Source organism: Neopsephotus bourkii, unplaced genomic scaffold, assembly GCF_033783945.1.
Source record: "Neopsephotus bourkii isolate Nb327-2 ecotype Australia unplaced genomic scaffold, CSIRO-AGI_Nbou_v1 NB_1707, whole genome shotgun sequence".
In the NCBI taxonomy this organism is placed as follows: Eukaryota; Metazoa; Chordata; class Aves; order Psittaciformes; family Psittacidae; genus Neopsephotus; species Neopsephotus bourkii.
In genome coordinates, this window is record NW_026902181.1 from 4,654,645 (window position 1) to 4,681,834 (window position 27,190).

The 27,190-nt window shown below is 39.5% G+C and overlaps 1 protein-coding gene across 7 annotated transcripts; it reads right to left on the minus strand.

The window, feature by feature from the left end:
- Window positions 1-7,989: 7,989 nt before the first annotated feature.
- LOC133224599 (inverted formin-2-like) lies at window positions 7,990-25,286 on the minus strand. Of its 7 annotated transcripts, XM_061376163.1 has the most exons (15): window positions 25,140-25,286; window positions 24,395-24,480; window positions 24,232-24,295; window positions 23,976-24,102; window positions 23,003-23,145; window positions 22,391-22,452; window positions 20,821-20,923; window positions 20,092-20,177; window positions 18,980-19,080; window positions 17,689-17,759; window positions 17,476-17,583; window positions 16,810-16,880; window positions 15,409-15,529; window positions 14,502-14,666; window positions 7,990-10,057 (listed from the first exon to the last, which is right to left on the minus strand). In XM_061376163.1, the coding sequence occupies exons 1-15, from the start codon at window positions 25,170-25,172 to the stop codon at window positions 9,941-9,943; spliced, it is 1,458 nt and encodes a 485-aa protein (XP_061232147.1). In that variant the 5' UTR covers window positions 25,173-25,286; the 3' UTR covers window positions 7,990-9,940. The 7 variants fall into 7 exon arrangements, with proteins under 7 accessions (XP_061232147.1, XP_061232143.1, XP_061232146.1 ...); XM_061376159.1 differs by having other exon boundaries at window positions 23,976-24,295; XM_061376162.1 differs by having other exon boundaries at window positions 24,232-24,480.
- Between the last annotated feature and the right edge of the window lie 1,904 nt (window positions 25,287-27,190).

Consider the following 27,190-nt stretch of genomic DNA (forward strand, 5'->3'; position numbering starts at 1 on the left):
ACACGGACGGTCCGCACGCACACACAATCGGCACGGTACAGCACAGACACACGGACGGTCCGCACGCACACACAATCGGCACGGTACAGCACAGACACACGGACGGTCCGCACGCACACACAGCACGGTACAGCACAGACACACGGACGGTCGCACTCACAGGCGCGCGGTCTCTTCACACACACATCGAACTCCAAGGCACAGAGGCTGTGAGGCACGTGCAGTCCTGAGGCACACGTGTGACACGGGCACCTCAGAGGGACATGGGCCTGTATCACCCTCAGACAGACGCGCTTGTCTGGAGCATGGGCCTCCGGCACAGGTGGACACAGACCGACAGACAGACATTGGGGTGGGTCAACCAGGGGCTGCGTCACTGCTAGGAACACTCACAGAAGGGGCTGAGGCTTGTGGGTGTGTCACTGTCAGGGGTTGGAGGCACATGGCTGTCATGGAGGGGGACAGCATACGTCTGAGGCATGTGGCTGTCACTGCAGTCTGAGGCCCATGGGGCTGTGTCAACGGGACTTGCAGACACGTATTATCCTGAGGTCTGTGACTGTTACTGTGAGACACATGAGCAGTGCTGACAGTGACACAAGACAAATCTTTGCCCTTGTCTTGGGCACAGGGCGAGACACACTCGAAGTCCTGAGGTGCGTGAGCTTGTGTCACTGACAGACAGACAGACACCCGCCTGAGGAGCACAGGCTGCTGCCACTGCAAGACAGATGTTGGTGTGAGGCATTTGAGACTTGCTGTCAGACACACAGAGTATCCTGGCACATAAGCAGGTGCACTCAGGCTGTGTACATAACAGTGGAGAAGGGCAAGCACGCAAGCAGCTCCGGCACACACGGATCATGAGACACAAACATCCACCCGCTGGCCCCAGAAACATGGGCAGGCGCACTTGGGAGTTTGACAGACACACACGCTGCACTAAAATACAGACAACTCGTTACTAAGCTGGCACATACCCTGTTGACAGGCACATACTAGCCTGTCCTGGTGGCCTGAGACACCCAAGACCGTTTCAGCAAGGCACACGCAGTCACCCACGCATACACATACACACACTGACCTGAAAAGACACTGCACTGTCACCGTGAGACAAATAAACAAGCGAGGCACGTGGAGCTGTGTCACAGGGACAGGTTTATATGCCTGTTTCCCTTGCATGACAGGCGAACAGACAGTGCCTGGCACCCAAACCCCCTCCCCATGCACAAGCCATAGACTGGGTTTGATTTTTTTCCATAACATGCGTCCTCCAGTTCCAGGCACATAGCACCATGTCCTTAAAACATCAACTTGAAAAGCATGAGCTTACAGACTAGTCTGAGGTACATGCAACTGTGTTAATATGATGCATATATATGCCACTAGAACATATGATGTTGCAGCCTCAGGCGGGTGGAACTGTTTTCACCCTCCTCCTGGTGAGTGCACGTGTGTGATTCCTACCAAGAGAGCAACTGACAGAAATTCAGCGTTTCCAAGTGCCTTATTCCTTCTTTTACCCTGTGGCTTGGATGAGATGCCATGATGTAACACAAACATGTTGTCTATGCAGTGGTGAAAATGCAGAAGGTACTCATGCAATCCATTACTCTGGTATAAGGATGAAAAGAAAGTACTGGAATACCTGAACTCCTGAGAAATAAAAATCTAGCAGCATGCACAGCCCATTTCCAATACGCATATGTGGGCTCTGTATGTGTGCAGTATGCATATACACAAGCATCTACGCATGCTTATACACAGACATGTATATGTATGTGTATGTGCATATGCATATGCATAGCTGTGCATATGTATATGTATATACATATATGTATGTGCATGCATAGAAACAGTTTAGAGCACACTCCAGACTTCAGCATCTTGTAAAATTCATGGTGGCAAATAGAGCCGATATTTGTTCTATTTCTTTTTTAGCATTTGCAGTATTTCCTCTAGGAAAAGAAGGTAAGGAGGCTTTAACACACGGTATGCTCCAGCTGAGTATTTAGCATTGATCTGTGGAGGTGGCAAATAAGGAAAGCTGGAGGGGAACTCCTAATATTTGAGCCTTGTTTCCCCTGCTACTGCAGTCAACTAAATCACACAAAACTTCACTGCTTCTACGGGAGTTATTCTAGTTAGAAACCTCTGCTAATTTCCAGCCTTCTGGCCAATTTATACCGTATGTTCTGTGCTGATGTTGCCATTTAGTTTAAATACTGCCTCTCCCTTTCCTGTGTATGTTGCTCTGTCATTTCCTCAATCATTTGCAGCCAACCTGATCCTGCTATGAAACAGAAATTCTTGTTAATGACTTAAAGTTCTCTTTATTTGATACCTTATCTGCCTTTATAATTGTACTTGCCCTACACTGTGTACCACATTGAGTGTCTTAATGAAGTCCACGTCTGCTGCATTTGGTCTGTCTTGATAGTTGGCAAAGGAAGCCAGTGCCAGAGTGATCTGTTTCTACTTTTGCTTGTCCCTTTTGTACTTAATCCCAGTTTAGTTCCTCTTCAGGCTTTGTTTTCTTTCAAAATTTCTTCTAAAGCTTTCCTTACTGTTCCATCAATTCTTTTAGATTTTTATTTTGTCACTTAATAGCAAAATAATAAAACTTGTGTCATGTCATTGGGGAGTAAGTATTTGTTAGGCATTATGTTTGTAGTTATTTTTGCAGTTTGAAAACATGAGCACCAAGGACAGCAAAATGTAGCAGTGATGTCACTCAGTTCCCTCACACATACACTAATTCTTCTCAAAACTGACAGATTGTGTGTCTGCTCCACACAGCTATAGTAAAAATACTTTTTGCTGCAAAAAGTGTATATTCATGGTGCTGTTTTAGAAGATGCTGTATACAGCTACATTTTGAAGTCAGAGAGGATCCCATTGTTCTATTTATTATGGCATTTAGCATTGCCAGTCTTGCATAACTTTTTCCCTCTCTATATGATACTCTACACCTATTAGCATAGGAACTCAAATCTTTTTCCAGAGTAATGTTATTGCTGTTCTTTTGGTTCCTTGATTTCTGGTTATGCTCTCTTGGTTTGTTTTGGTTTTTCTGTTTGGTTGGTTGGTTTTGTTTTATGGGTTTGGTTTTTGTTGTTGTTTTTTTTGTTTGGTTGGTTGTTTTTTGGGGGGTGGGGTGTTGTTTGTTTGTTTGTTTGTTCTTTTGGGTTTTTTTTTGTTTTTCTTTTTTTAAGCAAATCATTCTGACATGACTAGATGTAAATTGCCCTGCTTAAGGAAAGAACTTGGCCTTTTGAACAGGAGATGCATAGTGTTTTCAGCTATTTGTTCTTTGTGGTTCTCAGCAACAAGGAGTACGTTAATAGCTTTCATATTTCTTCAAAATGACTGGCTTGGTGGAAATTTCTGCAATTTTTTGTGCAAGGAGAAGCACAGTGTCTCTGCTTTTAGCAGCCAGAAAGTGTTCTAAGGTATTCTGGGGGTTTCATCTTATGTTATTTCAGATGATGTAGCAAACTTAAATTTTATTTTTATGTTCTTTTCAGCATTTCTGTGATCAGTTCCACCGTCATTCTGAGATGCTCAGAAACTCCAGTCGTATTTTCTTTACAGTGCCAACAAGGGCAAACCTTCAAATTCTTTAAACTGTTCTACATGAAAAAATTACTAAACACTTTGCCAGCAACCTGATCAAGCAGGGGAACACTTCTCTTAAAGTATTCTCTTCTCTGTAAACGTTCAAACCATGTAACTTAGCATAGAAATAATATGAAGCAGTTAATTACTTGAAGTGATTTATTATTCTTTTACACCAATTTAAAAGCAAACTCGAGTCCACCAAACTCAATGGATTTAAATCCATTTTGATGTGTTAGATAGGGAAAAAAAAAAGAAAATCAAAACTTCAAGGTAGATTTTTCCCAGTTAAAAGCAAATGTTTGACTTATAAATTGAGTAATGGGTAAAATTAACAGGGAAGTCATGCAGACTGACATGAGATTTGTTAAGAGCTGCAGGTATGCATGTCCCTGTCCCCAGTGCGTCACCCACTGCTGGTACTGATAAAGATGGGAACAAACCATTAACTCAGTAATCAGTATCAGTGTCTCAGAGGAGTTCCCTGTTCCTCAGAGCTCTTCCATCAAAACCACTTCACCTGACAACGCTTGACCTTTGCAATTTCACAGAAAAACTGCCAAGCATTTACATCCTCAGACAAAAAAAAACAACAACAAACCAAATCAAAAAAACACAGTGCTTTTGCTTTAGGGCAACTAATAAGATCAAAATAGGGCCACATGATTAAAGCAGCGCACTTGAGATTTAGTGCGGAGTAAATTAACCAAAACTGCACCGTTTCTTTTCAGAATTACTTTTTTACCTAACAGTTGTATGTTCACAGCTGTAATAAAAACAGTAAAGTGGTGCAAAAGCATGTGAAGATGTATCCTTAGGGAGTAGTAAAGAATAATTTATTTGGACAAAGTGCACATAAAATTGTTAAGGCCCTGTTTGGGGTTCAAAATATTTTCCGTTTCCATGAAAGACCTGGAGTGTGCAATACAGTGCATTTATTGTACGTGCAGATGGCATGAAGCTGGAAGCAACAATTGTGCTGGAGACCAGGATGCTTCTCTGAACAGGAGTCAAAATGCTGCATGGTTGCAGAAGAAGTCAAACATCATGCTAAGATGGAAGAACAACCTGTAAAAGGCAGGAAGATGTTCTTTCACTCTCCTCAACCCTGCTGAACTGCCTAACTGGAGATACAGCACTGTGCTATGGGGAAGGTGAGATCCAGTTGAAGGAAAGCTAGAAGAGAGCCACAAGTATATGAACACAGATTTGGAAAACCCTAGGATAAAAAAACTCAGAAAGCCCCAGGATGAAAAAAATGAAAAGGCTGGGGTTGTCAGTCTAGGAAAAAGAAGACTAGAAGTGACATGATAACAGCCTCTGAATATGTAAAATAGAGTGGTAATCTATTTTATCTGTGGTGGATAGGATGAAATGAAAAGCATTTGCATCTTTTAGTAAACTAACCCACTGATGTGATAAACATGGACATGGACACACTTGAAGGCATATAAAACTTTATTAAGCTTGAAACAGAAGCTGTGAATAACACCAGCTTTGTTCAAGTACTGCTCCTAAGGATAGCATTTTAGCACTGTCTTAGCAGAGCAACAGTTTGTACAGGCAATGGGATTCCTGTGTCCTTCGGCATTTTTGAGAAGAGATAACACAAAAATGATTCAATATTAACTGCTTTGAATTAGGCCAGCTTTACTAACTGAGTAACTCTCAGTGCTGTAGGTCTTTTCTGAAGACTTTAGCCCAAGCCCTCGGAAAGTGTTTATCAGCTGTTTAGATGCTAAGTCGAATACTTAAGCAACACTTAAAAAGCAGTTCAGCTGCCACCAAATTCTGTAATCACATGTTTGTGAGTGGGCACATTTATTCCACTGTTTATCGTGTCAAGCTATGAGAGGGGTATCACATCAGGTACTTTGCTACCAAGTCCCTCATGAATAGGGAATATATAAACCAGAGCTAATGTCCCACAACATGGTGTTTGGACTGTCACTAAAAGAATATTTTAATGAAATTAGCTCAATTTGAATCACCTCTCCAGACAGCATAATGAGTTGGAGATTCTGCAGGGAGATGTATGTTTTAAAAGAGATTAAAGGAGCAATGCAATATGGTTATGCTCCATTTGCCTATGAGAGCATGGCTCGAAGTCTGCCAGACTCCCAGGAAAAGAACTTCATCAAACTCATTGACTCCAGGGCACAGGGTCAATCTTTTTTATAAGAAAATCTTTTCAGTTTCCAGTTCACGTGGAATTAACTTAACTGCTTAACAGTTTTCTATTGCCAGATGCAATTAAGAAGCTTTTTCTCAATTATTCACCATCTTCTTTGGGCGATTAAAAGCTATATAGTCTGTCCTTTCAGTTGCCATTAAAAATAAATAAAATAAAAACCCCACAACAGTTCTTACTATCAGCACAAGAGAAGCAGTTGCTCAGGATCTTATTTGCTAGAATGTGATTTAAAAACACAACTAATAAGCCTCACAGGTTTGTTTAGGTCTGTTTACTAAAATGAACATACACAAAAATGAAATACATCCTGGATTACAAATACATACAAGAGTACAATGCACTAAGTAAGCTCTGCATTGAAAGCTGTACTTGTCATTAATACACAGTTTTTAAACCATTATTACTATTGATCTGTGGTTTTTACAGTTGGATTCTGTATGGAGTGATGGTAGTTATGCTATGGGACTCCTGTTCTTCAAAATTTACTTGCTTTGCATCTTTTAATAGCATTGTGTTTCCTCTGTAGTTACAATATCAAAGTGACATAATACATAAATTCTCACCAGGTATTTAACTGCACACTTCTGTGTTTTTTTTCTAAGTGTTTTTATTCTGTCACTTACTCTGGTCATTAGCTGTGTCTTCAGATTTCCATTAAAAGCAGCTAATTTTTCACTTGATTAGCTAAAGAAACCTGTGTATGCTATTTATTTTGAAATAACACATATATAAATATATTAGACGTTATTTTTTACTTGAAATAAGATCTAGAATTGATCTTTGTAAGTATCTGATGTAATTCTCCTGAAGAATTCAAATGCGCAGTAACTGAAGCTGCTGCAACAGAAACTGGAGAAAGTAAATCAGGATAGTTGTTTAATCCATTATCAGGCATGGAAAAAAATCTCAATACAAATATATATGTAAACATGTTCAGAGAAGTTGAAAAAAACCTAGATGTCTGGGCCCCTAGAATCAGCAGGAGCTTTATTATTTTGGAAATCCTATCCTAAATTCACAGAAAGGTGGGTTTTAATACATGTAACCAACTAGGATATTGCTCTGTTCTCTTAATCATGCCTGTGGGAAAATGGGGGAAATTAGAGACTACCCCTCAACAGCCCCCTGAAGTTTTAACACTAAGGAAATCTTGGAGTAAAATGCAGCTGCTGCTTCTAGGATGGGATGCATGGAATCTACCCTATGATAGTTCCCCAGGCAACCCTGCAACCTTGGCATCTGCTAAGAGAAACTGAACAGAGGGTAGGGTGGAATGGAGTGGAATCACCATGGCCAGGCTCTGTTATACTCCCTGCAGGAGGGAGAACTTCAAGGTACCATGTGCTCATAACAGCATAGCAGCTGCCAATCTAGGAAACTGTATTTGCATTTTTAAAAGCAAAGCTACAGAAGTTTACACTATTCTGTAGCAAAGTATGCATGACTAGAGTCACTTAAGTGCCATAGGCTTATAGTTAAAAAATTGAAACCTGTGTTACTATGGAAAAGCCTGCACAGCTCTAAGGGCCTCCTACAAGGTCAGGATGAACAACACTGGTGAACAAAGAACTGACAGCAGGAGAGGAGGCTTTGCCCTTGTATAGGCAGATTAAGAAACAGAGCTAACAAATCTCTAATCGGGAAGGACTGGAAATACACGGACATCATTGACATACGGCTTCACGTATCAGCAAAGCATGACTAGGGTGTCCTTTCAGTGAAAATGATGTAACGTTATGTCAATTAACAGACCAATCAAAAAATGTGGGAGGTTCACAGGGATTTAGTAACCTGAATTAAATTGTATAAATATGTGAAATTAAGAAAGGAGGGATGACTCCGTTGTAACTTCTGGGATCACCTGATGTGCTGAACCTGTCTTCTCCCCCATAGGGATACCTGTTGGGTAAGAACTGTATCTTATGCATGCTAAATGACTAACTCATGCTACCAGTTATTAGCAATTATAGTCTGGTTGTGTGTCACTTCAAGCTTGTTTTTGCAGACCTCATCACTGGCAATATCTGAACATTATCCTGTCACAAACTTATATTTTGTGTAATAAAAAACTTCAGCTGAAGTCTGTTCTGTGTAAGTCTCCAGAGACTTGAATAATTGAAATAAGGGTTTGAAAAGACACTGTTGGTACAAGTTACTGAATAGGTTGGACTGGGCTGTCCAGTACGTTCCCCATAATGGGATGCAGATGGGCTGGTCAGACACAAGGATCTCATCTTTCTTGGAAGACTGGCAGGCTGCTCAAATATAAAGGGTTTGAGGAAACCTCCCTTGTAATGTGACAGTGTTGGAGGGACAAATTTGGACAAGAAGGTGCAAGCACTACACAATCCTTAGGCATAAACCAAGTCTGAGACTAGGATTGGATCCAGCTGAACCCAGCCCCTCTAATATCAGCTGGAAAGCAAGGGGGTGCTTTCTAAACATCATGCCTCAATGGAAGGGTCTCCCTAACACCTATTGCCTACTGGCCAAAGGCGACCACTGATTCCGTGACAATGCCATACATTTGAATTACATACATTTTGGTAACAACTGACTCAGCTTGGTTCTCAACAGTCTTTCAGGAGTAGCTGCAAGCCGTGCCTTGTGATCTGTGAGTAATACATCAGCAATGGGTGCTACTGTCTTCACCTCTTTTGTCTGTCCTTGCCAATTTACTGTCTCTTCATTCCCCCCTTCAGAAAATTAATATAAAAGATAATTAACTTGCTAAATACATGATAAATAAAAAGAAAAAAAAAAGGTTTTACATAAACTGAAGAATGTTAAGATGTGCTCCAACATCTTGCCATGCCAGATGTGATACACTCTGTAATTTATGTCACCACATCCTGATGGAGATCAAAATAGATTTAAAAAATGTCTTATTCTCATTGTCACCAGTGCTACACATAGCTTTCTAAAATAAGTATGGAAAAATAATTCAGTGTAAATGCTCTCTCAAGTTTATGTTTATATGCCAAGAATTAAATCCACCTTCTCACAAAAGACCAAAAATAATGACAGTTCCCTCTAAATTGCATGTTGGAAGGTTCTTCTGGTCTGATGCTTCTTCTCTTCGCAGGGTTGAAGCACATCTTCAATATTTACAGCTGTTGAATGTCACTTTATAATTTTATTTTACCATATACTAAATTACTTTTCTGTATTTACAACAAGAAGGTTTATTGTTCTAATCTGCAGCCTTACATTAAGCATGTTATGATTACAAAGTACATAAAATATATTTGCAGTGCAGCATATTGTCAAGACAATATTGAAAGCTTTGTTTTGGTCAGTTTTCAGTGAAGCTTATGCATTTTTAAAAGTTTTTTCCTATATAATATTTCTTACTATAAAAAGGAGTAACTGTGAAAGAGGAGCTAAAAGACATCTGATACAAGGGAAACTGCAGCCTTCCAGAGGGTGAGCATCTAGTGTAATATTTACTTGAACTCCAATCAGATTTATTAATGCCATTTTTGCAGTGATTCTCTGAAGAATCAAGAATCATAACCAAATGTTATTGGCAGAAATTGTCCAGAAAAGTGGATGAAAAGTATTTTCCAAAACAGAATTTTAAAACATACACATGCCAATGGTAGCACTGGAAATGCTTTATACCCAGGTAGGCCCAGCACAACAAAAGCTTTCCTATATTTATGTCAATCAGCTGTGCTTCAGCAAAGCACAGTCGCCCTTTTAGAGCACACTCATAACCACTTTAAGGAATAAGACATTTAATCAGAAAAAGGAAAATGTTGTGGTAACAGTAACACGTAACACAACTTGCCTACCGCAGTGACACAGTGCAGCTTGAAGTTCAAGTATATACAACTTTCTACACCCTAAAAAGTCTTCCAACAGCTATTCATAGCTATAGCAGGGTATCACCTACCTCTAAGCAAAATAGTAGGAACTTGCTCATTGGAAGTGATGTTTTTTTCTAACGTCCCTCTCATGATTTTTTCCAAGAATTCACATGCACTTGAGAATTTATGTCTTACTATACTATCTGCATGGCAAGTGCATCATCCATGGCTAAATCACTGCCATTGTATTAGATCAACTACAGCTAAACAGATAAATTCCTCCTAGTTAAGAAAAGACTGGCTGATAAAATCAGAATTATTTTTCGTTAAATGTACTTCCATACTCTCTCTTTGGCCTCTTTGCATCTTCTTCTTTAAGCTGTTTTTTCCTTTTCTCAGACTTTGCAGCTTGTCCCTTTCTTTCTTGATTTTCCTGCATTCAGACAGAATGACAAAAAAATTAAGAGTTACTGAAAGAAAAGCTGGTTAAGAAACTCCCAGTTTGCAATGAATAGCTATTCTGAATATGGCCTATGCACACTGAAAACTTTCATCTTCTGGGGTTCGAGGGTAAATAGCAGACCAGCTTCCTGGTCAATCTCTTGGGCATTCTCCATATGATGATGTTACAAGCAAACTATTTCATTAGCTTTAACTGAAACATTCAACTATGGACTGAAATGCATTCTTCTTAATTAGTCCATTTGTCCACAAAACAGAATATTAGCTTAACTTAACTAGCATGTTAGAAATTTATTCCACAGCAACCTTGATTTTATATTGTTAGCATTCAGGGATTTCTACCAGAAATTTCAGGAACTCTTCAACTTGCCTTAAACAGCAATTCACAGTTTCTTTTCAGGCACCCATTAAATTTGCCAGCTGTATTGCTTCACTAGTGTTCAGTGGCAGACTGAAGGCTGGATGTCTGTTGGTACCAGTCAAACAACTGCTAAGATGGCATAAATCCTGTTGGGATTTATTCAGACAGGCAGGACTCCGATTTCTACAGAGCTGCTGGTACCAGGATGATATGATTAATGGAGGAAGAGAAAGCAATTGAATGATTACTCCTAATAAAGGAAGACCTTGGCTCAGTGGAAGAGTATTTCTGGGTTTTGATAAGTATCACAATTGAGGGTAGTTCTGAACAACTGGGATAACTGTAGCAGAACATCAAGATGGCAAAAGCCATTTTCTTAAAAGCTTATACAGTCCTTGTTGCAGAGCTGCAGTCATCAACAGAACAATACCACCACCACCTCGAAGCTTGACTGCTTTTGTCTGCTATCAGCCAGTAGCTTACCTACATATTGTAGGTAGATTAGTAGTTATTTGTCCTGCTGTCCTAGAGATGTGTGATGCTAAGAGAAGGGTGCTGCTGTGCCACATTACAAAATTTAATAATGTCCAGGAAGATGTTGATGATTTGATGCAGACAGGATTCTTGATGAGACATGTATGGTCTTCTCTTGGGGGAGTTTGGAATCAGGAAAGACATTTATCCCATTATAGTGATAGATTTGGTTGATTGCTGTGGGTCATCTCCCACTATTTCCATAAGATGGGCTGAAGAAGTCTCAGGAAGCATGCACAAGTTTCTTAGAGACCATATAGAAAATAAAAGCCTAGAATTCTTTGGTCCAAAGAGATTTCCAGACAAATAAGGAAAACTTATGAACCTTAATAGAGTTAGTCTTTCTGAAATATAGAAGCATTATAGGCTCAAGGTTATGGTGCACATTCACTGGATGCCTAAAAGAGGAGAGAAAAATCTTGTACTTTTGACAAAGAAGACCGCATATTTGCTCTGAATGGAGGGTGCTTCTGAAAGAAAGAGGTACAGGTGGTGCTGCCATATGGGGAGGTTAAAAGCATTTCATCACTGCATGCCTCCTATGTGCTTGCCTGATAAATTCCTAGCATATCTTTGAGATATTACGGCTGTTTAGAAACTTGCAGATCTGTGGGCCCTGGGAGAATGTCTCTATGTAACATGCCACAAGGAATAAAGAAGGTGAATTCAGGGGTACATTACTTGAGCAGCACACACACAGTACTGAAAACAAACCAAAATACATTAAGAGTAAATTCGTGGATTGAGCAAGCCTGAACAGAACTGTTCAGAAAAATGTTCTTAAAAGTACACAGAATGACTTGACACAAACATACTTTCAACAGAGTTTCTTCACCATAAGAAAGCTCAACAAGGTAGCTTGGTAACAAGGCAGAGGAATGAGTATTCACAATCACTTCTACATCTCCTAGATTACTGAAGGCAGCTGTACAGATGAGACTGAATGAAAGAGTTGAATTTGCACTTTGGATTTGCACTCTGTGGGATGTTGGATATTTGCTTGATCTTTGAATTAAAAGATGCTCCACAACAACTGTTTATCCCCACAATAACTAAAGCACATCCTGTTCTGACACCATATGCACCCTACTGAGGAGCAGCTGCTCTGGCTTGATAATCCTAGGGGAGAACTCAAAGGAACTATCCCTGCACAGAGCTGTCTATATAACCTCTGTCAATTGAGTACTTCCTAAAGCATATTCTGTTTAACATTTTTCTCCTTTGTCTGAGATTAGACAGCCTCTTTTTCGGGAGCTCCCCTCTTTGAACAGCTGCAACTACTAAGGGAAATCAAATGTTTCTCCCAGTCCCCTATAATCACAGAGTGTTTCTTTTCCGCACAATTTTACAACTCAGTTCTCAGTATATCTCCAATTCTGTTTTTTTAACCTTGAGCTGGGAAGCTATTTTCTCCTTGTCTCCTTCCTCCTTCCATCTGCGCCTTTTATTTTTTAAGAGTTGGTGAAACAGTCATCAGCCCCAAGTGACAAACCAGCTCCTTTTCAGTTTTGGGAATCACTTGAGTGTTTGAAAAGCCCTCCCCGCTCTTCCCTCACTTCAAGTAGATGAAGAGGAAGAGGGCAGGTTCTTACTATAGTAATTTCATTTGTGTAGCTCAGTTTTTGTTACCTAAAAAATGAGACGGCAGAAAGAACTCTCAGGGAACGGAAAAAAGGTTTGTTTAAACAAAGAAACAAAACCCAAATCTTTCTATGTAAGGCTAGGAGACATGAAGTATCAGTCTATATCATTGTTGTTTCCCTTCTTATGTGGTGTGAGAATAGAAAGACAGCACTAGCGACTTTGGTAGTGCTAAGAGACCTGCTTTACACAGAAGACATCTCAAAGTATAGGTTACACCTCAGCCTTAAAACTTACACCAAATGGCACTGTAAAGAGATGCACATGGCTGATTCTAGTGTAAAAATGAAAACGGCACAACAAAAATATGCTTTAAAAATTAAGACCTTCAAGTTTCCAGCATGTTGTCATTTCAAGCACAGAGAGTATCTTTCCTACAGTAATAAGAGAAAGCAAGGCAAGAAGGGAGAGGAGATTACATTACAGGTCTGCAATAGCAGTAACAAAGATGCATACCATGCGGCTAACAGCATGGTACCTTTAAGGTGAGGTGCTGCTGAGAAATGAAACAAAAAATAGGATGAAAAGGAGTTTATAAGTTGAGTAGATAAAAAGAAGCTTCTTTCTAGTTGCTCCAACCTGACTGTAAAAAAGCAGCACCCAAACAAGTACTTTGAATCTTCTGCAGTGGTACTAGGACAGTACATAACCTTTATTGGTACTGCTTCTTAGAAGAACTGCAGTTGTTGCATTTACCTTTCACAGCAATTTCCCAATATAGCTCTCCGCATATGCTGAGCCATTATGTTCTTGACTCTTAATTCTATTGTTCCTGCCTACAGCTTTAGGAACTATAAGGATCAAGTGTATTGACAGAGGATCTGTGGTTCATAGGGTTTATTTTCCACACTGTCTGCAGTGCTATAGCATTGCTTTGGAGCCTGGGCAGCTGTATTGCTTGCAGAATTGAAGACCAGTTCCTCACAGGACAACCACGTAGTGGGAACATTCAGGATATATTTTTCATCTTTCATGTTCCACCACTTCCCCAGAAGCTCCTTTATTTTCATCTGAAACTATGATGTATGCAATAGCGCTCCTTCAGCCTCTCTTTACTTGACATTGCCCAACATAGTTGTCTGTATTCTTGCAATATTTCTATATATCTTTCCATAAAAGGCAAATCCAGTCTGGGGCCCTCCTGGATTCAACAAAGGAGTGGGTGATTGTTGCTGTTAAAATACGTAAATCTGAAGCCACTCTCACCTGGCTTAAGGGGTGATAAAAAAGGGTGTTAAGAAAACCCTAAAGGAAATATGTTAGTTCAGGAGTGAAGTAGACAGCAGGAGCTGTGAAATTGTGAAGGCCTCTAGAGAACCAGCTGGAAGGTGCTCTACACAACATTTGTGGTAGAGTTCCTGTTTTCTTACTCCTTACTGCAAGCCTTATAAATTGATAAAGCACCAAATGTAATCTCTTGTGAGAGATTGTATGGGACACAAAACATACTGTTTTGAGCTAACTAGTACAATAAAACACCTAGGTGTAAATATATCTTCCAATTAGATTTGTCTATTGGAAAAATCACCTTTTGCCTATTGGCAAAGCCTATAAAGCATGTCAGGTTGTTCATTTTTTCCACACACCACTAAGCTTCTACTGCACTGAGGCCTGATTAATAATTTTGCAATGGAACAGCAACTTGGAGGTTTCCTAGCTCTCCAGAAGAGAAAGGAAAAAAAAAGAAAAATCAATCACATTTTATACTTGCCCATGTGCTTATTTCTTGCTTCATGTTACAAGCAAATAGTTACTCTCATTTACTTCTGCAGCTGGGGTTTAGCCCAGCATGGAGTAGAAATAAAAAAGAAATTCTTGCTTGCTTAAAAAACCATGAAAGTTCTCAACCTATTTCTAAATGGTCACAAAAGCAAAGCACCTGTAAGGCCTTGAGGAAGAGCTCTCTGAAGGTTTTCATTGTCCTAAAAACATCTTCTAAAGACAATTTTGTTCGGTCTTCACAAAGATAATCAGCAAGTTCTTCTTTTTTCCTTTCAATGCTGGCAAATTCCTTCTGCAGGTCCTTTGAAGCATCAAGACTGTCCTGAGACACAGTTTACAACACAATTTATGTACATATAGCAAGTAACATATTCTGAGCTGCCCAGAAGACTCAATCCTGTTAACACAGAGCAGTTAGTTTAAAAAAAACTGACTATTAAGAACAGTTCACAATATGTGATAGTTTCTTCTTCATGGAACCATCTGCTTAACCCACTTCCATTTATCCCAAAGCAGCTTGTTGCATGTTGCCACTTTCATCACAGCACCTTGTGGTAATTGGCACAACCTGGGATGACTGATCAAGCCAGATACAGCACTAGGGTTTCTGCCTTTTAGCTTTACTTAAGTGACCCTGTTTTGAGAACATGAAAAGCTGGACTGTTTGGAAATATGTGCAAAGGAAGGGAAAAAAACAAAAAAAAAAGCATATTGCATACCTGTTCACTTTTTTTTCCCCAAAGAGCAGCGAGACAAAATATATTTCTTTACTGCGCTGGCTGCATTTATAGTTGCATCCTACATTTCATTTTTAGGGCCTTCCTTCCTTCTGCCCACACACAAAGCTGACTAGTCCTCAGCTGTTTCTTCATTACAATAACACATTACAGAAGTGGAGAAGAATATGGGATGCTCCTTCCACCAGGGTGCAGGGGGAGTGTAGCTATGACCCCTTTCCCACATTGCTGTATGTCCAAATGCAACCTGAATTACAGTGGGTTTGAGAAGAGATTTAAAGTGTTTGGGAAGAAGGATGGGAAGCGTGTCACACCCACATTACCTACTTGAACAGATTTTGCATGCTGCATTTTTACATCATCTGTCGACAAAAATAAACGCTTCTCTATTTCCAACAGTTTCTTCAAATTGGCACCTGCCTCCGCCCGCATAGCATCAAAGTGGATTCTGAAAGGTCCACAAAAAGGACAGTACATTGAAGGGGCGAGTCTTCAGTTTTCATTAAGTTAAAAGATTATTGCAAACAGTAACATCTCTGCAAATAAATGTAGAGTTAATCATCTAACCCAGACCCTGCTTCTGCAGTAGTTCTCTAGATAAGTCCTTTTGGTGTCCTTAAACCCTTATTTAAGAAAGAATCTGTGCTATCTCTTTGTGCCAGATAAAAAATACTGAATCAGCAAAGCTTGTTGTGTTTCTCAGTTCCTCCAGGTGTGAGCAGCATTAGAAGAGTCCCTTGCAAGGTTTGCATTGTAAACAGCTCTCCACAGGTCAATTCTGTAAGTTTGACTAAAGAAGGAGGCAATTATTTAAAACCCAGCACATTTATATCACTGACCATCAAGATTTACTTTCAGGTAACAAAAGTATTTCCATTATGACACAACCCCAAATAAATTAATGTTTCAAAACAACATCCAACTTATAATCTGCACAGATAACTCAGACAAGGCATAATATTTTCTGTTACGTTACTAAATAAAAATACATAATAAAAAAAAAAGCAGCTGCTTAACAAATGCTGATTCATTTCCAGGTTTAAAAGTTACCCCTGCTTCTAGATACAAGGAAACCTCACACATTGCAAGGTTCCTATGAATTCATAGCAGGATTTAGAAATGTTATTTCTGTTGCTATACGTGTGGCTTCTGATTAGTGTAATTTAACATATCTCTCTGTGATTCTTCTGAGCTCAACAGAAAGAGTTGGCACTAGACTCATGAGGCTTTCAGGCACACGGGAAAGTCTGCAGAAACAGACTTTATTCTTTTTACCCAGATATATTAAAAACTTGTGTTAGAAACTTGCACTAGAAACTCAGGGACTCCTGAGGACCCCCATTTGCTAGTAAATTACCCCAGTCATTCCCTCCTTATACCAGCTCTGCTCATGTACCTCCTGATGGGCTTGCACATGAATACGACTAGGACATTTCAGAGAAATTGCATGTTTCTATTGCATTATGTGTAAGAATCTGGTCCTTGAAAATGAGGGAGTTCACTATTTGTGCAGTTTTAGTAATGGATCATCCAAAAATAAAAATCCACATGAAAAGCCTTAACCAGATTAATTACACATCTCAACATTATTTGGTGTTAGAAGGGAACCTTTCCCACAGCAGAGAAGTCCTGTGACTTTATTACAGCATCACAAAATGACTCAGCTCCTTGTTAGCTTTAAAGAGGTTAGTAATTCATAGATGACAAAAACAAACAACAGTGTCCTACCCTGCTGCCTTGGAAACAAAGTCAAGATCTTTGGGAAGCTGCAGCAGATCTCTGTGGTTCTTCTCAATCTCCTAAAATTGAAGTGAAAAGCGGTTACCTTGCACAGTCAGTTAAAGAGTATGAAAGTTTTTCAGCTGGACAACATCATGATTGAGAAATTAACACTTCAGTTTTCATTCTTATAAGTGTAGGGATAAATTTCATCTTGTTCATTCTTTTTCTCAATTTGGAATGCATAGGGAGTTAAAAAGAAAGCAAAAGGTCTTTTAACTGCTCGAGCTTACATCCCATGTGCTGCCACAGTGCACAAGCTGACCCAAGAATTTGTCTTCATACCACTAAAATCAATTTCATTTGACAGATGAGTTCAGAAGAAATGTCAACACAAGACAAAAGCTGGAGAAGAAAAGATAGAAAACAGCAAAGCAAATATGTTAAGTGAACTTGAGAAAGGAAATTTAATGTTAACTCTGTAAACATTAATGCACACAGATTTGATCCCATCTGCACAGAGAGATGCGGAGAAGTTTTCGGTGTATTTCAGGCACAGAGGCTCACCTCCAGATGCCTACCATAGGGTGCTACTTAGGTCAAAGTCCCTTCGTTTCTGATAGATAAATATTTGAGAATAATGCACACAGGAACAATTTCACAGTTTCATTATACCTCCAAAATATAGTGAAGCAGAGTAATGTGGCTTTGGTTTGCTTTTGTTTCTGCTAGTCTGAGCAAGGCACTAATTTTAAAGCCTTCAGCATCTCCAGTGTGATGCCCCTAGAAGATACAGAAAAATATTCCTTCCTTCAGTTTCCAAGTCTTGCATTTGTATTTTCTGTTAATCTTTAGAAATACAGCAATTAAAGAAATCGGTTTACTTACATAGTTCAGAAAGTTTCCAACTTTAAGAATCAATTGGCAAAAAACCAGCAGTCGGTGACTGGTAAGAAGTGCTGAAAAATAAGAAGAGAGACATTTTCAATAAATTAAATTATCTGAAACAGGATTTTCCTTAGGTTTGACAGTGGCAGTAACAAAATTCTTATCCAAGATTACGTTAAGCTATCGTTATGGATTTGGAAATACACCAGTACAGAAATAAATCAGCTGAATGGAACTGGAATGAGTAGGTTTCTATTGTGATCTCGTCTCTGCAAATGGATGGAAAACTAGTTTTCCCATCAAGTTTGGAGTATAGATGTGTCATCTCTGCAGCTGCTTATGAGGGAGAACTGCATATGAAAAAGTGTATAAACTTTTGAATGACTATAGCCCACATTTCCAGCACCTACTGGTCTAAGCTAAGAAAAGCAAAGGGCTTTTTGCCTCATTTTCATCCTTAGTGAGATTGATAACAAGAAGCTGTGCATTTTAGCAGGAGAATCTGGGTCAAGAATAAAGCTTTTGGGAGAAATAGAACAGAAACCCTGATCCATGCAACAGGATGGATGGGGGACAAACAGTTGGGACTGCAGTGTGCTATTAATTACAATGCAGTAAAGAGAAACTATAGCACCAACACCAGACAGCCAGGTATAGCCAAGTTTTGTGTTCAAACAAACAAGTTTTGACGTTGAAATGTTCAATAGGAGGTCACTGACTCTCAAATTATTGAACTGAAGCAAAAATCCAAGAGCAACTTCAAGAAAGATGACTTAAAACTAGAACAAAGGCTAATTTTGAGTGGAGGGCGTTCCTAAAACACTGGTGAATCACTTGGGGCATCCATTTTGGAAGCCAGGCCAGGGTCTAGTATGCCACTGAGGCCTGCTACACTACAGAGCTAAGTTGGACTGTGACCAGTGTGCACTAGAGGAAAAGTTGGAACCAATTTGTTGTTACAGACAAAAATCACCACTATATTCAAACAGAATCTGGCACGGACAGAAAAGAAATTTCCTTCCTCTCTGTAGAGCCACTGGTAGGAGAGAGGTGTGTATTACTCATGAAGACAGAAGGGCCACTCCAGAGCAGGACAGCACAAACTGCAATTCTGCAAAATGAATCCTAGAAGAAGGAATCTGCAGAATAACTTTTGTATTCATGACATATTCAGCAATTAAAAGGTTAATTTTTATTTGATTGTAGCATATGCTACCACTGATGCTATTCAAGTAAAAGAGAGGCTTCCTACGACTGTTCCTGGGCACAGGCACAGCGCTGATAAACTTACTTTCGCAGGCTGCCCTGATGGCTTGTGCTTTTGGCCACAGACACTCCAGCTGAATTTTTGTTTCCTCACAAATCAGCATACATTCAATCCGCAAATGATAGCTAAAAGAGAAAAAAACCCTAATGAAACAACCCCACAAAAACAAACCTCACATGCCAGATTGACTTGTGTTCAGCCCATTTTTAGGCAAAGCTCAGTACCAGCATTGTTATGTTCTCCTTAATGCTCTGACACAAGAACTGGATTATAAATAAATCAAAACACGTATTTCCAAAGATGTCCTAGAAACAACTGTCTCCTCTTTCAGAAAGCAATGTTGCACTGACATCTGGCAGTGACTTCCTTGCATAATGAAGCCATATTTTTTTTCCAGTTCCTAGGCAGCACTAACCAGGATTTTTGATCCTCCTTTTAACTTCCCAAACAGAAATTTAAAATATTTTTGCAGTGATGTCCTTTAACGATATTTATGCCTCACCATGGATTAAAGTTGTGGAAGAGCCATGAAAACATTTTCTAAAGTACTTTTAAGGGTAGATACAAGTTTTAGACAATTAAAAGCCCCATTTTCACAGTGAAATTTTTGGAAAAGCATCTCTGGTTGTTGCATGGCAACCAATCAGATTTATGGAGGGCTATTGCTATGAATTACAACATATCAACATGTTTTTATGAGCAGCATAAAGATTTCTCTGTGTATACCTCATCTGACTGCGTGAAAGCACAGGCACTGCTGTGATTCACTCACGGGTTTGTGGGCTGTCTTTGGCAGACTGGAATCTCTAAACCAGTGGTGCAGTGAATCAGCAGGCTTGTGGTAGGATTCAGTCTGCAACTTGCTGCCATACAGATAATTACTGTACATCAGCCAAGAGTTTCCTCATATCAAGGTTAAATTAACTGTAGTTTGTCAAAGGTGTCTGAAAGCCTCTTCAGCCTTTGGGAAGGAAAAGTTTCTCAAACCAGCTCTAAAAATAGCAGTCAGATGATTTATCCTGAAGACTGAATATCAGGAACATCTTTCTACCACAGGAAACAGAGGTCTTAGTTCTTACAGACAAATCTTACAAGAACCACACTCATAGACTGAAGACAAGGAAAATTTTGCTTACCTAGGAACTTCCAAGAGATGGAGATAAAACTGATCTGCATTTGCTAATTCTGTTTTTTCTTCTTTGTAAGACTTCAGGCTATTTATCTAACAGGGAATGAAACAGTAAAATAACCACACAAATATTTCTGGTGCCTGTTGCTTCATACAAACATGAAGCTGGCTTTTCTGAACCTGTTGTGTGCACAGACAAGGGCAGTAAGGCAGATATACAATAAATCTCATATATGAACTGGTTTGTAAGGGCAAGCATATAGGTTTTGTTTTGACTGGAAGGTCACCTGCATTTGTACAGCATCTCGTATGATGAATCCCTGATCCGTTGGCAGGGATTCAACAAGCTGCAGTGCACAGAAGTCCAGCAACCCTTTTAAAAAGATAGGTACTTTCTCTTTGTCCTCATTGAAACCTGCTCTGAAAGGCTCTTTATTCACCTAAGTCCACAAATGCTAATGTACTTCATCCATTTAATTAAAACAACGTGAGTAAAGAACAGCACTTGATCTACAGCAGTGTTGAGTCTCCCAAGAGGCTATTGCCTAACCCCTGTGTAAAGAGACCAATCTGTTGCTGGGGCAGACTTCCCACCACTCTATCTTAGAAAATCATTGACTGAGATGGTGCGGGGATTGTGGATTCCAGTTGTACCTTCTTGCTTTTGTAGTGCTAGTGTTGTAAGCTGAGCACAAAGCACACTGAACTCCATCAGAATAACACACTTAATAGATACCTCATGGTCTTCAGGCAGCAGTTTAAGTAGCTGCTTCAGTATCTCAGTGTCCAACCTGGAACTGTCCCCTTTCTGAATCATGGCAGCAATCTCTTCATTGGAGCTGTATGAAAGAGAAGTGCTCTAGAGCAATGGTGTAGGGAGGAGTAACACAACAAAGAGAAGATATCCAAATCTCTCAGCTAGCACTTTAGGAGTAAATGAAGTAATTTTTATTATACCTGCCTCACATTACATTTTGGATCTTAGTCCTCAGAAGTACAGTGTAGATATGAAATAGCACAGGATTTTTTTTAAACCTAAAGTAATATTCCTTATACACTACATATGCTTTCTGGGCTTTGTTCATCTTTACACAACAAACCCTCATTCTCTCCTTTTCCTGTGGGCATCCAGTGTCACTGAGAAAAGATTTACCTTTGAATTTCTCCACTGCTTGCAGCAAAGCCAACGCTAAAACCAATGGCTTTCCTCCTGCTTAGAAGCATTTGTAAAGATCCCTGAAGGTTTTACCCCAAATCCTTTCCTGAAACTTAGGCAGACAACATGTCTTTGAAATGGGTCCAGACTGCTCTGGTTTGGTCTCTGGAGAGCTTGTTTCCTGGTAGTTACCAGTGCTAACAGAGGCAGCACCCGGTTGCTGAGCAGCCTTGTCCCTCGTGAGTGCAAGCAGGGCTCAGTTCTTTGATCCCACAGTCACTAGCTGTCAGGAGAGCTTAACTGCTGCCCAGGGAATCATGCAGAGAGAGGAAATAGCAACTGGATTAGGTTATGCAGAGTTCTTCCCCACTGAGATGCAGTTTGCAATGAAAAAATAATATATAAATAAAAATATTCCTCTGACTGATTCAGATTTAGTCTTAACACAAAGGAGCTTCCAGGCTGAGTTTATTTTTGAAGCCCTCACAATAGGGGCCACTGCACAAAGAAAAGGGAGAGCGCAGAACATGCTGCAATAGTTTCAGAGAACATAGGAGTAAAGACATTTTGCCAAAAGCTAGAACAGATTCTTTTGTTTTGTTTGTTTGGTGGTTTATTTTTTTCTCTCCCTGTGAGGACTGTGACTTGGTAAATTTCCATTTGTTTAATTACATAAACCATTTCCTATTTATGGAAAATCTGCAGATATAAACTATATACCATATTGGATCTGAACCCCTGGAGATGCCTTTTTAAAATCAATTAAACAACTTGAAATTTTGAGTCAGGAATCTTCACTGATCCTTGCTGACAGCAGTTCATATTTATGTCAATAATAGCAAAGAAAAATATGTTTTCACATGATTTTGCTGTTAATTGTGACTATCGTGTCTTTAGGAATTAGTGGTCCATTTTAGGTCTAGTAACAATTTGAGATGTGGTATTAATTGTCTGGAAAGAGACTGCCACATCTCATTGGTTTGTTTATTTGTTTGTGGGGTGTTTTTTTAATAAAATAAAAATTTGACTCCTTGCTAAAGAAAGATAAAATGTAAATGTAAAGTATTTCTGCCAAATTTACCTCATTTAATGTCTCAATAAACACAGACACATCAAATAAGTAATTCACATGGAACTCTCCAGGTCTTACCACTTAAATTGCTTTAGAAATATACTCAGAAGGAGACTCTTTTTTGGACCTATGAATGTAATCTGTGGAAAGAAGAAAAAAAAAAAGGCAGTGAGCTAGAAATACACTTACCCTGGTTTTAACAGAAATTTTAGAGCTCTTGTTTGTAGGGCAAGATTAATTCTTCATAATAACATTATCAACACTCTTCCTTCATAGAATCATAGAATGGGTTGGAAAAGACCTTTAAGATGATCAAATCCAACCAATATTACCCAGGACTGCCAAGCTTATAAAACTCAGAGCAATTTGAAACAGTACAGGTCTTTGGATCTGTTTTAGAAAGAGGCAAAGACATAGAGAAGGGAGTTGATTTGTCCAGAATATTCCTATTGATAAGAGTTAATATTGAAATTCCCATGTCCTCCTTCTCTCAGATGAAGACCTGTCCATTAGCAGAGTTACTTCATGTTTAATTCTAAATCTCTCTAGTGCTTGTTTTAGATAATCTCAGGAAATGATAAAAATATTTCAAGCTTTCTTATTATGAATTATTGACAGCAATAAAGAGTGAATAAGCTTTTAAATTTCAAGGATTTTGTTGGCTCTACAAAAAGTGAGCAGTCTGAGTACCTCTTTTATTTTCTTTATTTTTGGCCTCATTTTCTCCATGGGTGCTGTTGGCGGGACAGAGAAAAGTAGCTCCAAGCTTGCATAGTCAGGCTCTACAAGTTCCTTGCTGCTGCTTGGCAACACAGCCCACATGGAGCGGCTTTCTAGAAGAGAGAAGAAAATGAAGAACAGTTGCAAGACACTCACCAGTGATGGGCCAGGAGTTCATTAGGAAGAACTACGGGGCATGACTGTTCAACAGATCTTTCCACTCAACACAAGAGTATTTTGTAATCTTCAAGATGGATCACAGAGATAAAGGAGCACTTTCAAGGCAGCGTGATTGTGGAAAACACAATTTAGAAGGTGAATGAAATAGAACGCTAATTAGTCCTGGACAAATGTTAATTATTTAAGAGTGGCAGCTCCCACAGATAGCATCCCAAAGATTTGAAGGCTAATTAAACCTGAAAAAACTATTGCCACATTCGATTCACTGAACCAGACAGCAGAGAAATTTAATGGGCTGCCTCAAATTCTCTCTGCTATTGCTGAATGGTCACACATTGCACAGTTGTGGTACCCAAAAAGGGGATGTTGCATCCAATTAGGTAAATGTCTGTCTTTGCAAAAAACAGGGATTCCCAAGCCCAACCTTATTACCAGAATCATCAGGAGCCATCTGAGTAACACATGGCACTTCAAAACATGAACTGGTCTGCAACATTTTTAACAAAGGATCTCACCTCCTTTTTCTGTAGGAGAAACTGCCACAGTGGCGCTGAAGACACTGGGGATGAATCTGAATTTAGATCTCTGCCCAAGAAAACATATTTTGGTTTTGTTTGGTTTTTTTTACATGCATGTTTATATATTTTATCATAGCAGCAAGTTCTTATTCCTTGATGTCAAGGCCTAGCTCCTCAACAGTATTGTTTTATTTGGATGCGAAGTAAATGAACCAATCAGCCCAAGGATAAAAAGAAGCACATACGTCTCACCACATCAGAAGGGAGCTTCTGCCAGTGAAACATCTTCATCCTCAATGTTGGTGTTTTCTTAGGGTGGGGCTGCCCCCCACAGCCACAAGTAAGATGATTGCATTCAAGATTGCTGCATGGCTGGAGAGGTGGGAGTGATGGGGCATTTATGCCAGGCACAAGAAGTGGTGGAAAAGGCACTTTATTTCCAGGGGGTAAGGGTGGAGGGGCTGGAAGCTGTGGTAGCAGAGCCGACAGAGCAGATTGTACTTGGGAAGATGAGGAAACACCTTGCTGGGAAGGTGACATGTTCCCTGGACATAGCTGCAGCTTCCTGGAAAGGCCAGTTGGAGAAAGGCTCAGGTCTGCACTGGGGTTCTCCTCTTCCAAGTCCACATAAACTTGAATGCATTTGTTTACCTTTTGAACAGACCTTCTAGACACTCTTTTGAGGTGATTTGGGCATTGCATGCTTGATAGCAGGTTCTCTGCGGCTTGCCCCAGTCCCATTTTCCTGCTCTACAAAACAAGATGGTGCATAGAATCATAGAATAGTTAGGGTTGGAAAGGACCCTAAGATCATCAAGTTCCAACCCCCCTGCCATGGGCAGGGACACCTCGCTCTAAACCATATTACCCAAGGCCTCGTCCAACCTGGCCTTGAACACTGCCAGGGATGAAGCATTCACAATCTCCCTGGACAACCTATTCCAGTGCCTCACCACCCTAACAGGAAAGAATTTCCTCCTTATATCCAATCTAAACTTCCCCTGTTTAAGTTTTAACCCATTACCCCTTGTCCTACCACTGAATGAAGAGTCCATCCCCACCATCCCTATATGCCCCCTTCAGATACTGGAAGGCTGCTATGAGGTCTCCACACAGCCTTCTCTTCTCCAGGCTATGGAGAAGAGCATGGATTAGCAAAGTTCCTCACAACCACTAGCTCCCACAGAAAAACTGAAATAACAGTGACCTTTTCATTAAGGTAACACAGGAAATACTTTTATCTGCTTTGCAAGAGACATATCGTGGGGTTTTTCAGCTGCGATAAGTCAGGAGCAAAGCAGTACTGCTGGTTATAAGACTTCTTTTTGAATTCTCTTGATCCTTCTGCTTTCTTGTTGTGACACTTAAAGAAAAGAAGAACAAACACTATCAGCACAGTAAATTTCTACCTGGTTGCTTTTTTCCCCTTCTTGCTCAGCCATTCAGTGGGATTTTTCTCCTGAATGGGTAAATAGATGTCTCCTATGGAAGTTGCTATAGCAGTCTACAGATGGAACTTCTCAAACAGCAAGGTCACACTTGTTCCTGAGAAACCATGTTACTACATCTTGAGTGCAGAAGGGTGGGGGTTTTGAGAGAAACTCTCAAACCAGCCTAACAAATAAAACAAGCTACAGCTGAGGAGGACTCAGCCTGAGCTTAGTGACCACCCAGGGAAAGGATGGGTGAACATTTTAACGAGTAAGATGGTTTTTGCCCTGCAACCAAATCTTCATCTAGGATAAATCCTTACATTTGCACTAAGTCTATATGGTTTCTCTCAGAGTCTCTTGCAACAGACTGTGGAAGTCCCCATGTTATAGGTATGCCCAGTTTTACACATGGAAGTGAACCAACTGAAGTTAGTAAAGTAGTTGCTGACTCAGAACTTGGTTTTGTTTGCTTGAGTGAACAAACCTTTCTTTTGCAAACACTTGCATTTCTTCTGGATGAACAGTGTCCTGAGGCACTTCATTTCATTAGCAGCAGTTGTCTTCTGATTTCTCTCTTTATCTTCTATAGCAAGGGTCATCACCAGTGGTAGAAACACCACATGTTAAATGGGGAGCAATAAGCAGACCATCAAAACTTCAGAAATGACACAGTGGGTGCAGCCTTTTTGAGACTGTATGTAGACAGGAACAAAGACCCTTGTCATCCTAGCCCTTGCACAAGCCTTTAACAAAACACACATTAGTAGCATCAGCAGCTTTAATGACGTTAATTGTATGGAATCTTTCAATTTTATGTTTAGTGTATGATCAGGAAGTAATGTTTATGTTTCCAATGGACTAGATATATGGGGAAAATACTTCTCTAGTTAATAGTTACGAATTACCATTTTCCTCCTGACAAGGCAATTTTAAGTAATGACTTACTGCAGAAAAACCTTTTTAATGAAGATTCACCTCTAGTCCATCATACAGCTCTAAAGCATCCCCTGTAATTTGAAACAGCTTAATTTTGAAACCTAGCAGTTCATATTGATGTCTTCAGCTCTTACAACAGCCTCAGTAAAATTGTGAACCAGTGGATCCAAAGCAGAAGAAAATAAAGAATCTTTTGATTTGTGTTTTAAATCTTAATTTAGTAGAAAGACCTACATTAAAAAAATAAATATAAAATCTATTAGAAAATAACACTTGATTTACATACAAAGTGGAAAGTTAAAATAGCTGAGCCAAAAGCCTATCACAGAAAATGAGCATTAACCATATTTGTTGTTTACATGAATTAACTTGTTGGCTTCTGTAAATATTTTTGCACAAATAAGCACTACCACTTCCCAAAGGTAAAGCAGGCTTACATTTAATTTATCCAAACAACTTAATGTATCCCCTTTAGGACTTCACAGTCTCTATGCTAAACTTGTACAGATGTCTGTAATTACTGTAGCAGGACAAGTGAGGGATTCAGCACTATGAAAGAGCCTAATGAGAAATAAGCCACTTTACGCTAGAAATATTACAAGTAAAATGAGCTGATTAAAAAAAAAATCTTATTAAAAGTAATCATTTTAGGATTCTGCTGCTTGTTTATTTTAATTAAGCTCTTGGAGGAATCACTAAAAGACTATTAATTAGGCAGCTCTTTTTTTTTATTCAGAGTGATCTTCTGAATTGCTATGGGGGTTGTGGGAAGACTTGTTTTTAAAAATCATAACAAATAAGTAATGCAACAAAAGAAACAGCTAATATACCTTGAATGATAAATAGGCTTATAATAATGTACCTCCAAAGATTATACTTTAAAGACTCTGTAGAGAAATCCATGCTCTTAGGAAGATTAAAGCTTTGGAATAGCATCAAGGCAGCTGTAACTTGCACTGCTGATCATGTTCAAATAAGCTTGTGGGTATATTTGGAAAACAAAACAAAATTTCTCCTTAGAAAGTGCAAAAATTCACCTCTGGTAAATATACACATATATACACACACATATCTCAGTTCAACCAGACAAG